General features: G+C 58.2%; 1 protein-coding gene and 1 non-coding gene across 2 annotated transcripts; both read left to right on the forward strand.

Moving 5' to 3' along the window:
* Positions 1-218: 218 nt before the first annotated feature.
* On the forward strand, positions 219-290 carry TRNAE-UUC (transfer RNA glutamic acid (anticodon UUC)). Its single transcript has one exon. It is a non-coding gene; the product is annotated as a tRNA-Glu (tRNA).
* An 8,150-nt stretch (positions 291-8,440) lies between these two features.
* Positions 8,441-11,072, forward strand: ACTB (actin beta). The gene is made up of 5 exons (XM_007447079.1): positions 8,441-8,581; positions 8,730-8,969; positions 9,420-9,858; positions 9,944-10,125; positions 10,284-11,072. Exons 1-5 carry the CDS (start codon positions 8,459-8,461, stop codon positions 10,425-10,427), a joined length of 1,128 nt encoding a protein of 375 aa, XP_007447141.1. The 5' UTR covers positions 8,441-8,458; the 3' UTR covers positions 10,428-11,072.
* The last annotated feature ends 2,937 nt before the right edge of the window (positions 11,073-14,009 follow it).

Here is a 14,009-nt window from a genome sequence, read left to right on the forward strand (position 1 = left end):
CACTGTAGGCCTGACGCCTGCACACAGATTCGCTCCCCTGTCCTTGAACTCTGTTAACACAGGATCCTAGAGAATCTGTTCTTGCGTGTGAAGTGGGATCTCACTGTGGTTTGCATTGGCATCTCCCGGATGACCCGTGATGTCAACACTCTTTTTATCTTTCTTGGTGATGTGGAGATTTGGGTGGCCTCTTGTTTAAAATACTCCTTCATGGGAATTCCCTGGTGGTCTAGTGGTTAGGACCCTGCACTTTCACTGCCGTGGCCTGGGTTCAATCCCTAGTCGGGGAACTGAGATCCCACAAGCCTTGTGGCATGGCTAAAAAATTAAAATAAATAAAATGCCCCTTCAGGTCTTTTTCTCATTCCCCTCCCTGCCTTTCCCCTCTCTTTCTTGCCCAAAGGCTAGACCGGTATTCTCTGGTGGAAGAACAATCCAGGAGATGAAGGCTCCCTCCTCCCCACAACCCACCCCTCTTGGGCCCTGCTCTGTGTGTGACAGGCCCGGAGACCAGGGAGAGGCACAGCGCTGCACATGCGCACACATGTCCCCTGTTGGAGCCCCCACCCTTCCTGCAGCCCCCCAGTAAGCCTGGGACGGTCCAGATGCGGTACATGGCCTTTGTGTCACAGAGACACAGTACGCCTGGCCCAAGTCGCCAGCAATGGCCACCCTGTACTGGCTCCGAGCAGGCCCAGCTCCAATGTGTCTGTTGGCTCACCTGTCCCCTCCCTACAGCTCTGCCATGTAGATGAGTGAGTTTGCCGAGGCTGCCAACACACAACCTGCTCAGCTGTGTCCCCAGAGTGGAGATTTCAGAGCTGGACACAGAACTTTCCACCCACTTCTGCAGTCCCCTGCCTACGTGTCTGGGAACCAGGATGACCCAGCCTGGGCCCTGCCCTCCAGGGTCCCCCCACCCACAGAGAGGGAGCAACTAGGGGTAGACAGGAGGCCCCTGAGCCAGGGCCTTTGAGGGACCTGGAGTCCTTCTGACTCAGGGAGGGATGAGGGACCAGGCCCTCATCTTCGTCAGATGCACGTCAGCAGGGCTGCGTTTGGCCAGACCTGGACCACCAGGCCGGTGTGTGCTTCCTGCCAGAAGGAGTAGGTCTTGCACGGCTTCTGGGCTGTCTCAGCAGGTCGGCTTTAGAGCCATCTTGGCCGAGGGGAGCGGGGTCCTGCATCCATCCTGGACAGAGCAGCCTGGTACTCCCCGCAGAAAATTTAGCATCCTCCTCGCCATCCTGGCAGCACACAAAATGCAAAGCCCCAGCCCTCCAGGCCTGGGCTCTGGCTTGCCCCATGTGCTGTGTGATGCTGGGTGAGACTCTGCCCATCTCTGGGCCTTGGTTTCCCCTTTGGTAAGTAGGCAGGTGATGGTCGCCTTCCAGGCTGTCTGTGACAAGCCCCTGACAGGTCCAGAAGCCCCACTCAGATGGCACGATCCACACTCGGTCTTGCTGCCCCTGGTGGGCTCAGGGATGCCGAGTTCCTTTCCGAGGACATCCGGGGGTGAGGGATAGAACTGAGTTCTACTTAACACAGAGCCTGAAAGTGGATGAGAAAAGGAAACACCAGGGTCCCCAAAAGACGGGACGCCGAGCTGACCGTTCTGTGGGGCCTCACGGCGGGAAGAGGGTGCTATGTTCTTTCCTGGGGTCCCCAGCTGCTCTGGGGCTCCCTTCACTCTGGCTTAGCTAAGAGGGCACAGCATGCAGCCCCCTGGCCCTGTGCACAGTGGCTTTATTGCTGAGTCCTACCTGGGTCTGGACCAACCCCCCAGGCCACTACGTGTTCTGGGTCATAGGTGTGGGCACACGTGTCCTCAGGTGCACCTGTGTGCCCCCAGTGCTAGGGGTCTCAGCAGCCCGGGTGACTCAGACAGCCCAAATTACTCACTGGGGACCTGGGAAGTGGAGGGAGCAGGGCCCCTCTGGGGAGGGGGAACTCTGGTTACTGCCCCCGGCCCCCAATAGGGGCTGCTGTGCCAGGGGAAACCCCTTCCCCTCCTGACCCATCACACCCAAGCCTGAGATGGGGCTTCTCTGGGCTCGTACAGAACCAGTCTCATGGGGTCAGGACTGTGTCCCAGTGGACAGTGCAGGCCAAGGGGAGGGGCTGGTCCCCTGTCTCCCCGGCAGCTGGCACAGGGCTGGGCGTAGGAGAGACATCAGGAAGCTCAGGCCACCGGGCCGGCTCAGGTTCCTGGCCAGCCCAGGCGGCGGCTGAGATTTCTGGCCGAGGAGGGCCTGGTTACACGGCTGCGCGGCCCAGCCGATTGGGTTTCCACTTGGATGGGCCCCAGGCCCCAGACTGGAGGAGCCAGCGCCAGCTGAGGAGGGCCCCAGGTGCGCCCCAGGGCCAAGCAGGGAGCCCGCTCTGCGCTGCCCACTGGCCACCCTGAGCCTCGGTTTGCCCACCTGAGAACAGCAGCCCCCTGGAGGCTCAGGGACTCAGGGGGCCCCCTCGAGACTGGCTGTGGGCCTTTGCGCTGCTCCAGCCCAGGCTCCTGGGTTCCGGTAATCAGTAATTGATTCTCGCTCTCACTGATCTCAGCTGGCTTCTCTGAGAAATGGGGAGATTCCTGCTTGGCCGGCAGGGGTGCGGTGAGCTTTCTGTGTGCGCAGGTGGGTCTCGGCTCTGCTTCCGCGGGCCCTTGGGGACTCTGCCTTCCCTGTCCTCTCGCGGATGCGGCTGCGAATGCGGGCTTCGCCCTGAGGTAGGTGAGCCTGAGGCTCCTGAGTCACCTCCGCCCCACCCACCCGCCTGCAGTTTCCCAACACCTCCCTTCCCCCTTCCTGTTCCCCTTTCACTTCCTCCAGCCCCTCCAGCTGGGGAGCTGTACCTCCGCTCCCCCAGCTCCCCCAGCTCCTAGGGCATTTCGGAGCCACTGGCCCAGCCAGGAAGGGAGCGGGAACAAGACCACCCAGCCAGGAAGGGGCTGAGCCCCCACCAGTGGCCCCGGGCGCCTGGGATGGGACAGCCCATGTCACTGACTGCTTCTGGCCCCCCTGGGGCCAGACGCCCCCCCTGCCCCTTTCCCCAGCCCGGGGACAGAGGCTGAGGCACAGGGTCCCCGTGGCCTCCTGTCTGTGCCATTCCCGTGGGCGTGTTTGCAACACTCTGGGGCATCAGGCCCAGGAGCTCCAGAACCCTGCTTGGCCTGAACTTGAAATTGCTGCTGACCCCACCCCACGTGGTCCAACCTGTCCCCCAGCTTCTCAGGCCTCTGTCTGGGGAACCAGAGGAACCTGGCATCTGAGGGCTGTCTTGGTTGCCAGGTGACTCGGAGCAGGTCACCACCCACTCCCGGTGGGCTGAGGTGGGCCCAGGTGAGAAGTGGACCTCAAAGGCCTCCTGGGACCACAACTGGGGCGGGGGGCATGAGGCCAGATGCCCCCAGTCTGCCTGGACGGCTGTCACCCCAAGGGTCCTCTCCCTCTCAGCACTCAGGGTCTGCCTGGGTCACCTCGGTTTCTCATCTGGAGAACGGAGACAACTAGCCCTCCCAGCAGACAGCTCCAGGGAACAGCAGAAGGGGCTCAGCTGGGTGTGTGTAGTGGGGGAAGCCCAGGGAAACTTAGGTCTATTTCTGAAAAATTCAATCAAATAAGCGAGGCTGGGAACTTCCCAGGAGGGTGGCGTTTCTCTGGGTGCCCTGGGGGACAGGAAGAGAGAGGGTAGTTTTTAAGGATTTATAAAAACACTCCCAAGAAGTGTTGGAAGTTCCCAGTTTCTCTGGGGCAGGGATCCCCCTCAGGCGGATAACTCTGTCAGGGAGGACAGGAGGCCCAGGGCAGGCTGAGGGGCTGGAGGCTGCCCAGTGACAGCCCTGGGAGAGACTCTGGCTAGAGGCCGGGCCGGGATGGGGACCAAGGCCCTGGCTGATGCCCAGGAGAGCACACAGGGCCCAGCCCATCCTTCCCGCCTCTGGGGCCCCCTTCAGCTTGCTGGGCACCTCCTCAGAGCGCCTTCCCTGACTCCCTCCTTCCCGAGAAGATCCGCTGCTTTCCTTCTTGGGCATCAGCACTTGTTCTCTTTTGCTCTTCTTCGAGGTCTGTCTCAGGGATCACACCTGCTTATTCCGTGTGTTGTCTGGTGCTCTTCCTCTCTGGAAGCACGTCTGGCCGGTCGGTGCTGGTGTGTGGGATGCAGGAACGGTGTGATCCAGGATGTTGAGCTCCTGCCTGTGCTCTTGCTGTGTAATCCTGACTGGGTCAATTCCCCTCTCTGGGCAGGAAAGCTTACTGCTGTTATGGTAGAGGAGGGAGGAAGTCATAGCCGACTTCCTGGAGGCGGCAGCCCAGAGCTGGCCCTGGAGGCAGAGGCACCCCAAGCCCAGTCCCTCCCAGGACCTTAGGAATCCAGAAGTCCAGAATTGCCTCTTGAGACCATCCTGGAAGCAGGGGACGAGGGCAGGGGAAAGAGGTGGTGACAGCGTGCAGGCTTGGGGCTCAGGACCCCCTGTTGTGTAACCAAGGGCCAGTGGCTGTCTTCTCTGGGCCTCAGGAGATAAGCACTGAGGACAGAGGTGGGACCCAAGAATTTAGACTTTGGAACAGCCTTTGGTCCCAGTCCCTGAGGACACTGCAGGGGACACTGCAGGGGCAGTGAGAGGCCTCCAGGCCCTACACCTGGAATCCCTCACACCGGACTCTGAGCCCTTTTCCAGTCTGGCCTCAGTTTCCTCATCTGTAGCAAGAGGCGTATTTGCGAGAATGCTGCCCATCAGTTGCTCCTCACTGAGGACCCACAGTGTGCAGGCGCTCTGCCCTCCTGGAGCCAACAGTCTAAGGTCTTCCTAAGGTCTCCCCTTCTCTGGCCTGCCTCAGTTTCTTCCTCTTGAAAAATGGAGCTTGGGTTCCCCGCGCGTCAGGGCAGCAGTGGGGCCCGAACACCCAGAGCAAGGCGGCGGTTGGCCAGTTCTGGAGGAAGGCGGGGAGCGGTCCTTTGCTATGGGCTGTCAAGGTCGCCTGGCCTGGAGGCCTCTCAGGGAGAGGAACCGCAAGAGGAAAAAAAAAAGCACCAGAAAGGCACGTGAAGTCCCCATTGGCTGAGCCGGCTAAGGGCCCCAGGGGCTGTGTGCCTGCCCCGGTGACAGCTCTGAAAACTCCCTGCAAGGGCAAAGAACCTGTTCACTTCCTCTCCGGAGGTTTCCTCCCTCTTCCTCTGGCCCCTCCACTTCCTCTTTTCCTCCTCTGGCTGCTGTCTGTCTTCAGCTCCTTCTCTCCTGCTAGGCCTGCGGCCCCCACCCCCCCAACCCTCCATCTTCCCAGGGTCCTTTCTCAGGGCCTAGGACACCCAAGCGGTCACTTATTCATTCAACAGATCAGAGCCCTGGGGAGGGTATGGTGGGCGGAGGTGGACGGGCCAGAGACCCGAAAGGGCTCACAGTCTGGTCGTGGAGGCCCAGTTATAAATGCCGGCCCTGTGCAGTGGTCTGTGGGGGGAGGGGGGATATGCCGCAGATGCCAAAGGACTCCCTCAAGGAGGGGCCTTCTGGGATGGGCCTTGAAGGATGCATAGGAGATTCCCAGCTGCTGCAGACAGAGGGCTGGGAGTAGTGCAGCCTGAGCTTGGTGCTTCTGCCCCTCGGCCGGCCCCTGGTTGAGAAGCGGCGAGGTGGCAGCACAGGTCCTGCTTGGAGACCAGCCTTGCTCTCCATCCCACGTAGCTGCCTGGAGCCACGAGAGTCTCCCACGCCTTCGTCTGCAACCCTGGTCCCAGTCTGTCCGGCACCCACCAGTCTCAGTGAACAGCCCGGAGCAGCCCTCATCAGCCGGCAGCAAAGAGGGTCACCCCCCACCCCCCAACCCCCCACCACAGCTCCTGAATCACAGGGTTGGCAGGTCCCAGGGTGGCTGGCCAGACGCCCGTGAACGAGACACACAAGGCCAGGGACAGGGCAGTCCGGCCCCTGGGAAGCAGGGAGTGGACGGGCTGGGAACCTTTGCCCAGGCCCGGGGCGGGGCTGGGGGAGCCACAGAGAGCAGATTCCTGGGAATTCCGCTGGCAGGTGGCTCTGAGCCCGTGGGCTCTGCTGTGCACTGGGAGACGGTCACCCTTTCTACCTGTTTGTGGCCTCTGCAACCTTCAAAGAGCCCTGCCAGCACTAGCCTCCTGCAGTGGGCTGAACCAAGCTGCCTCTGCCCTGGCCAGATTCCACCTCCATATATGGACTAATCTTTTGCTGGTTTCAACACACGCTCAGTGAGCACCTACTATGTGTAGCAAAGCCCTGGGCAGACCTGGGGTGCCTGGACACAGACCACGGGCAACAGGCCAGGGCCCCTACCTGGACCACCCTTCCCGTTTTCCCTTGTGTGAAAATTCAGCTTGTCACCACCTCTGAGAGGATGCGTGCTCCTCCAGGTTGGGCCAGATGCCCCTCTGGGGGTTCCATGGCCTCTGGGTTTCCTTTTACCACACAGTGACCACTGTCTGCCACCCTCTGGGTGGCAGGCTCTCCCTGCCGGCCTGGCACTTCTCGGAGCAGGGAACCACCCAGAACACTGTGGGGCACCTAGGTCTGCCCCAGGGTTTGGTGGAGAGACCCAGGGCGTGAGCAGGTGCGGTGGGAGGGTCTCCTCTGAGGGCAGCTGGCCTTCAGCTACTGTCACTGCCGCTCCACCCGTCACCCTCACTCCTCTCTGGCACATTGTGTGTCCTTCCCCAGTCCTTGGTGGCCTCCAGATGGTCCAGGAGGGCAGTTCAGCTGTGGCTGCACATGACAGACGATGGACAGTGGGCCTCGGGCCCCAGAGCTGTGACAAATGGCCCTGCCTGCCTGCGCCCAGCAGTGGTTGGCAGCTGCCCGGGTCGCCGGCTAACAGCCCAGGCTTGGCCTTGGCTGGGTGTGACCAAGCAGCTCTGAGGCAGCCCAGCTCCATGGGAACAGTTTCTCTGCTCTACAGAGCTCACCACTCCCCAGGTCTGCAGCAGGGGAGGTTTGGAGCACTTCTCACAGGGAACTTCTAGCCGCTGGGCCCTGGGGGTCCCCCACGAAACACCATAGTCCTCAGCCCCAGGTCTCTTGAGTAGTAATGTACCGCCTTAGCAAACGGAGAACCCCACTCAGCAAGCTCAGCACCCCCAGTCAGAAGCCCCCCTGTAACCCAGGCTTTCTGGGCAGTGGAGCTAATGTGGACAAGGGGGGGTGACTCGCTGCCCACCCCTCCCCCCCCACAACTGTTCCTTAAGTATGCGCCCACAGCAACCAGGCACCCTCGCATCTGTGCTGACCCTTGCCCACCGGGTGGCTCACTGCTCTGGGGCATCCACACCCGGAGGGTCCCGGGGTGGGGGGACCCGGAGAGACAGGCAGGCCGGGTGCAGGCCTGGCCACGCGGGGCCGGACCGGGCACTGCTCAGCTGGGCGGCGGCCCGGGGCTCGCACCCCACGACCCGCGGGCCCAGCACCCAAAGCCAAAACTCTCTCCCTCCTCCTCTTCCTCAATCTCGCTCTCGCTCTCTCCCAGTCCATCTCTCTCTCTCTTTCTCTTTTTTTTTTTTTTGCATGTGGATATCCAGTTTTTCCAGAACTACTAAAAGAGTACACTTTCCCACTTATTGTTCTTGACACTGTTTTTGTACATCAATTGACAGTATATGTGAAAGTTTATTTCTGGGATCTTTTCTATTCCCTTGGTCTTTGTGTCTGTCCTTATGCCAGAACCACACTGTTTTGATTACTGTCACTTTGTGGTAAGTTTTGAAATTAGGAATCATGAGTCCTCTAACTTTGTTATTCCTTTTCATAATTGTTTGGCTATTTGAAGTCCCTTGAGATTCCATATGAATTTTCAGGTGGTTTTCTGTTTTTGCAAAAAACATCACTGCAATTTTGATAGAGGTTGCGTTGAGTCTATACATTGTTTTTGGTTGTATTGCCATCTTAGCAATATTAAGTCTTCCAATCCATTAATAGTAGATGTCTTTTCATGTATTTAGATCTTTAATTTCTTTCAGCAGTGCTTTGTAGTTTTCACTGTACAAATCTTTTGCCTCTGTAGTTAAATTTGTTCCTAATTATTTTCTTCTTTTGATGCTACTGTAAATGGAATTTTCTTGGTTTCCTTTTTGCATTGGTTATTGTTAATGCATAAAAATGCAACTGATTTTTGTGTGTCCAGTTTTTATCTTGCTACTTTGCTGAATTTGTCTGTGAGCTCTAACAGTCTGTGGCTGCTGAGCGTTCGCCGGGTGGTGCTTTTTGGGCGGGGCGGGGCCGGCGACCGGTGTAGGGGGGCGGAGGCCTGGCTTCCTGCCGCGAGCCGCGGGGCCGCCTCCAATCCGCGTTTGCCTTTTATGGTAATAACGCGGCCGGCAGGCTTTCTTTGTCCCCAATCTGGGCGCGCGCCGGCGCCCCCTGGCGGCTCGAAGGCGCGGTGCGCCGGAAGTCGGTAGGGCGGGGGCGGCCGCACGGCTCACGGTCCTGTTCTCCCCGCAGTTTGCCATGGATGACGATATTGCTGCGCTCGTGGTCGACAACGGCTCCGGCATGTGCAAGGCCGGCTTCGCGGGTGACGATGCTCCCCGGGCCGTCTTTCCTTCCATCGTGGGGCGCCCCCGGCACCAGGTAAGGCGCCTGCCTCGGGTCTGACTTGGTGGGTGGGGTTCCCGTCTCGGGAGCAGGCGGAGGGAGGGAGGGGGAGGCCTTCGGCTTTCTGGGTGAGGGTCGGTGGGGCCGTGCCTGAGCTGAAGGCGCCTTGCTCCTCCCTCCGCAGGGCGTGATGGTGGGCATGGGACAGAAGGACTCCTATGTGGGCGACGAGGCCCAGAGCAAGAGAGGCATCCTGACCCTCAAGTACCCCATCGAGCACGGCATCGTCACCAACTGGGACGACATGGAGAAGATCTGGCACCACACCTTCTACAACGAGCTGCGTGTGGCCCCCGAGGAGCACCCCGTGCTGCTGACCGAGGCCCCCCTGAACCCCAAGGCCAACCGTGAGAAGATGACCCAGGTCAGTGGCCCGCCGGCCTCGCCTGGGCGCCACCCCCGCACCCCGTTTCTTGCCCTCCTTTGTCACGCCCTTTCTCACTTGTTCTTTCTTCTGCCATTTTCCTAGGACTTTCTTCTCTGACCTGAGTCTCCTTTGGAACTCTGCAGGTTCTATTTGCTTTTTCCCAGATGGAATCTTTTTCTCGTGTTTGCTTTTCTGACTAGGTGTTGAAAGCATAAAGTGCTGTGGGTGTAGGTACTAACACTGGCTCGTGTGACAAAGCTGACGAGGCTGCTGGAAAGTGGCCTTGGAGTGTGTATTCAGTAGGTGCACAATAGGTCTGAAGTGAATCCCCGTTCTGGGAGCCCCAGCACACTTAGTCATGTTCCTTGCACTCTTTGCATGTTCCCAGTCTGGCCTCACTGCTCCCGGTGGCTTCCCAAGTGTGACATGGTCCATCTCTCCGTGCAGATCATGTTCGAGACCTTCAACACCCCAGCCATGTACGTGGCCATCCAGGCTGTGCTGTCCTTGTACGCCTCTGGCCGCACCACTGGCATCGTGATGGACTCCGGTGATGGGGTCACCCACACGGTGCCTATCTACGAGGGGTACGCCCTCCCCCATGCCATCCTGCGTCTGGACCTGGCTGGCCGGGACCTGACAGACTACCTCATGAAGATCCTCACGGAGCGTGGCTACAGCTTCACCACCACGGCCGAGCGGGAAATCGTACGTGACATCAAGGAGAAGCTCTGCTACGTCGCCCTGGACTTCGAGCAGGAGATGGCCACCGCGGCCTCCAGCTCCTCCCTGGAGAAGAGCTACGAGCTGCCCGACGGTCAGGTCATCACCATCGGCAACGAGCGGTTCCGCTGCCCTGAGGCTCTCTTCCAGCCTTCCTTCCTGGGTGAGTAAGGCGGTCTCATGCCCGCCCCACACGACGGTCACTCTGGCCACACGGGAAGCTAAGTCTGGCTTCTCTTTCTCCTCAGGCATGGAATCTTGTGGCATCCACGAAACTACCTTCAATTCCATCATGAAGTGTGATGTCGACATCCGCAAGGACCTCTATGCCAACACGGTGCTGTCTGGCGGGACCACCATGTACCCAGGCATCGCCGACAGGATGCAGAAGGAGATCACCGCCCTGGCTCCCAGCACGATGAAGATCAAGGTGAGTGCCTGGCCTGAGCTGGCCTGGGCACCTGGGGGGTGAGATGTGGCTTTGGTGCAGATGAGCGTGGTGGTCGTCAAGGCAGCTGCCTTGCTGTAGGCCCCTGGTGTACCAGGGCTGGGACCGCCAGAGCCCTCACTGTGCCTTTCTCTCCCCAGATCATCGCTCCCCCTGAGCGCAAGTACTCCGTGTGGATCGGCGGCTCCATCCTGGCCTCGCTGTCCACCTTCCAGCAGATGTGGATCAGCAAGCAGGAGTACGACGAGTCTGGCCCCTCCATCGTCCACCGCAAGTGCTTCTAGGCGGACTCTTAGTTGCGTCACACCCTTTTCTCGACAAAACCTAACTTGTGCAGAAAACGAGATGAGATTGGCATGGCTTTATTTGGGGTTTTTTTTTGGGTTTTTTTTTTTTTTGGTCTTTTTTGATTTTTTGGGTTTTTTTTTTGCGCTTGACTCAGGATTTAAAAACTGGAACGGTGAAGGTGACAGCAGTCGGTTGGATGGAGCATCCCCAGAGTTCTACAATGTGGCCGAGGACTTTGATTGTACATTGTTCTTTTTTTTTCTTTTTTTTTTAAATAGTCATTCCAAATATCGTGAGATGCATTGTTACAGGAAGTCCCTTGCCTTCCCAAAAGCCGCCCCACTTCTCCCTTAGGAGAAGGGCCACTCCTCGCCCGAGTCCACATAGGGGAGGGTGATAGCATTGCTTTTGTGTAAATTATGTACTCCAAAATTTTTTTTTTTTAATCTTTGCCTTAATACTTGTTCTTTTTGTTTGTTTTATTTTGAATGGTCAGCCATCGTGGCCCCCCTTTTTGTCCCCCATCTTGAGATGTATGAAGGCTTTTGGTCCCCCTGGGAGCGGGTTGAGGTGCGGAGGTAGCCAGGGCTTACCTGTACACTGACTTGAGACCAGTTCAATAAAGTGCACACCTTAAACACGTGGCTTGTGGCTGGCGTTGTTGGATGTTGGGGAGAAGGCTGGGGCGCTGGGGGTGCTTTGAGGTGCCTCTCATCTTGAAGGGTCTGGGATTGGGTTATGTGGGAGGAGTTAGGGATTCTGGCCTCTAATCCTGTTTAAGTGAATTTCCCGCCTGGCCCTTGTTCCCCTCGATTTCTCACTGGGTTCTGAGGTCTAGATGCTGGGAGAGTGGGAGCTAGGGAGGTGTGGTCCCTGTACCCACCTCATAGAACTGGGTGGGGACCTTCGTCCCTGTGGCTACTGCTTCCTCACTGTCCTCTTGGGATAGTGGGGTCTCCCAGGCCACAGGCTTTGTCCTCGCCTTCCCTTCAGTACCTGCGGAGAGCCAGGGGCTCTGAGGTTGAGGGCGGGGCCTCAAATTTAATACCTGCCCACTCACCTGGAGTGACCCCCATGGAAGGGACAGCGCCACCCATCCGAGGCCTGTGGGCAAGGGGATGCGGGGTCGTCAGAGGTGGCCTTAGTTGGCTCTGGCGGGAGGTATGGCTTGAGGCCTGCATCCTTCTGACTGGAGGGTGGACGCCATCCATTATTCTTGGTGCCCAGTTTCAAGTGCAGATCTGGCCCAGGGGAAGCAGCCTGGAGGTTGCGGTCAGTTTGGGACTCCTCTCCGAGCCTTGCTGGCCTCCACTCTGCTAGAAGCTGTGGTTGACATGGAGGGAAAGTGGGTGAGGCCTCTCCCACACTGCCAGAGGGAGTGAGAGAAGGAAACTGGCCCCTAAGTCGATCCAGATTTGAGGCCTTGGGGGACCCTCTCCCCTCCGTGAACCTGAGGCTTCCCTAGGGCTCCGCTGGGGACGGTGGGAGCTGTGGCCTGTGAGGATGGGGCTACCCACCGCCTCCCATCTTAGGGACAGTGCAGACCCTCAGAAAGGCACCTCTTGCGCAGCACCTTGGGGGTGTGTGGTGGGAAGAGGGCTGTTCGACCTCCTGGTAGCTTCAGAAACCAAAGCGGAGCCCACGGTCCCTGGGCTAACCTGGGCAGATTTTCCTAGGTCAGTACATGCAACAACATGGCTGGTGCAGAATGTGATATCTGGAAGGTGTTCTGTTCCCCAGGGCGTTGCCCTCTATCACCTGGCCTAGAGGAAGAGCACCGAGGATGCTTCGTCCTGACCCTGTACAGTCTTAGAGGCCTGGGAACCAGGAAGGCAAGTCCCTCCTGGGTCAGTTCCAGCTCTTTTGGTCTAATTCAGGGATGGTGGTCAGCCCTGGGCTCTGGGAGCTGAGAGCAAGTTTCCACCGATAAGAGTTGAGTACCTACTCTGTGCTGATGTCTCGTGGACACAGCCTGCCCTGGAGGAGCTGTCAGCCTGGAAACTCCTCTCCCTCCCTCCCTTTCTCTCTTCCCCCCTTCCTCCCTCACGCTATTTGTGCCACGCAATGGGATGCAGTGGAGAAGAAACCAGGTGTGTTTCCTGCCCTCACAAGGTGCCCAGCTTACTGGGCAAGACAGAATAAATAGGAATGTACAAGTACCAGTGGTGATAACAAGAAGAAAGAGTAGCGGCTGCCTGTGGTATAAAGAGCATAGGGTCGGTCTGGGAAAATGGAGACATTCATCACATTGATGCGTGATGGTATCACGGGTGTAGACATACATCAAAGCTCATCAAAGTACCTCAGTGAAGCTGAAAAAAAAACTAAGAAATACAGGTTAAAAAAAAAAAAGGAAAAAAGCAATCATCATTTTGCCTTTTTCCAATAAATAAGGCAATAAAGGACCATAAACCTGGCTGATGGGGGGATGGGGGGATCCGCGGCTCTTGATCAGGAGGCTTTTTCAGATGGCTTCCTGTGGGAGGGGTGCGGGAGCTGGCCACACGACAGTCGCTTGGGCAGGTGGAAGTGTGGGTGCGCATGTCTCAGGCAGAGGCCCTGATCGACTGAGGACAGAGGCCCGGGATGAATGGGAGGGTGGATGGGGCTATGTGTCTTTTCTGTGTGGCCCTGGGAAGTCACGTTACTGTCCACATGCCCATCTGAGAAATGGGAATGTCAGTAACAGCTGGAGGGGTGCTGTGAGCAGGTGCTCCCTCAGTCGTTTCCTTTGAAAGGAGACACTTGACCCTTTAGGTGCTGCTCCTTTCCTCCCGGGGCCACAGCTGGGCTGATCACCTGGGCTAAGCCAGAGGGTGCTGCATTACCTGCTGCCTTCCTCTCAGCACCCATTTTACAGATTAGGAAACTGAGGCTCAGGGAGGACAGGTGCGCTGGCCCCAGGTTACCCATCTCATAAGTGAGGAAGCTGGAATTTGACCCTAATACCTGTGAAGCCCAACAGGGCAACGGGCCAGAAAAGGCAAGGTTCAGCCCAACACAACTGTCCTCTTGTTTTACAGAACTTCGGCTTCTTCACTCTGACCCTCGAGCCACCTCAGCCCTGGGCCAGGAGGCTCCTTGCTTTCTCAGGTGGCTGGCTCCCCCGTGAGGCCACTCTGACCGCCTGAGGTTTACCTTCTTAAGCAGCTGAAACCGTCTCTCGCTGGAATGTCGCTCCTCTGTGAAGCACCTCCTGCCTGGATGGAACTGAACCCTAACAGGTGCCCTGAGAGGAGGGGAGTCTTGGTAAGTGCGGGGGCTCAGAACCCTGCGTCGTTCCCTTCGTCCTGACGTGTCTTCCTGGATCCCAGCAGTGAGGACGCAGGGAGGATGCTCGGATGCTCGTGGTGGCGCCGTTGCAGGCTGGTCATCTTCTTTGGGGGGACCTGGGGCTGTGAGGCAGCTGTGAGGGGCCAGTGGCAGGATTGGAACTCACCCTCTAGCCTGGAATCACCCAAGGGACTTGGGAGCTGGGATCATTCAGGACCACAGTTGGCGCCTTCATTCACTCATTCACCTTATTCATCATTCAACTTACATTTCAAGTGGCCACGCAGTTCTAGAGGGAGGGGGTT

The sequence above is a fragment of the Lipotes vexillifer genome, unplaced genomic scaffold (assembly GCF_000442215.2).
Source record: "Lipotes vexillifer unplaced genomic scaffold, Lipotes_vexillifer_v1.1 scaffold625, whole genome shotgun sequence".
In the NCBI taxonomy this organism is placed as follows: Eukaryota; Metazoa; Chordata; class Mammalia; order Artiodactyla; family Lipotidae; genus Lipotes; species Lipotes vexillifer.

Coding starts and splice junctions, on each gene's coding strand:
- ACTB (XM_007447079.1), top strand. CDS start 8,459: ATGGATGACGATATTGCTGCGCTCGTGGTCGACAACGGCTCCGGCATG. Junction 8,970..9,419: donor ACCGTGAGAAGATGACCCAG/GTCAGTGGCCCG, acceptor CTCTCCGTGCAG/ATCATGTTCGAGACCTTCAA. Junction 9,859..9,943: donor CTTCCAGCCTTCCTTCCTGG/GTGAGTAAGGCG, acceptor CTTTCTCCTCAG/GCATGGAATCTTGTGGCATC.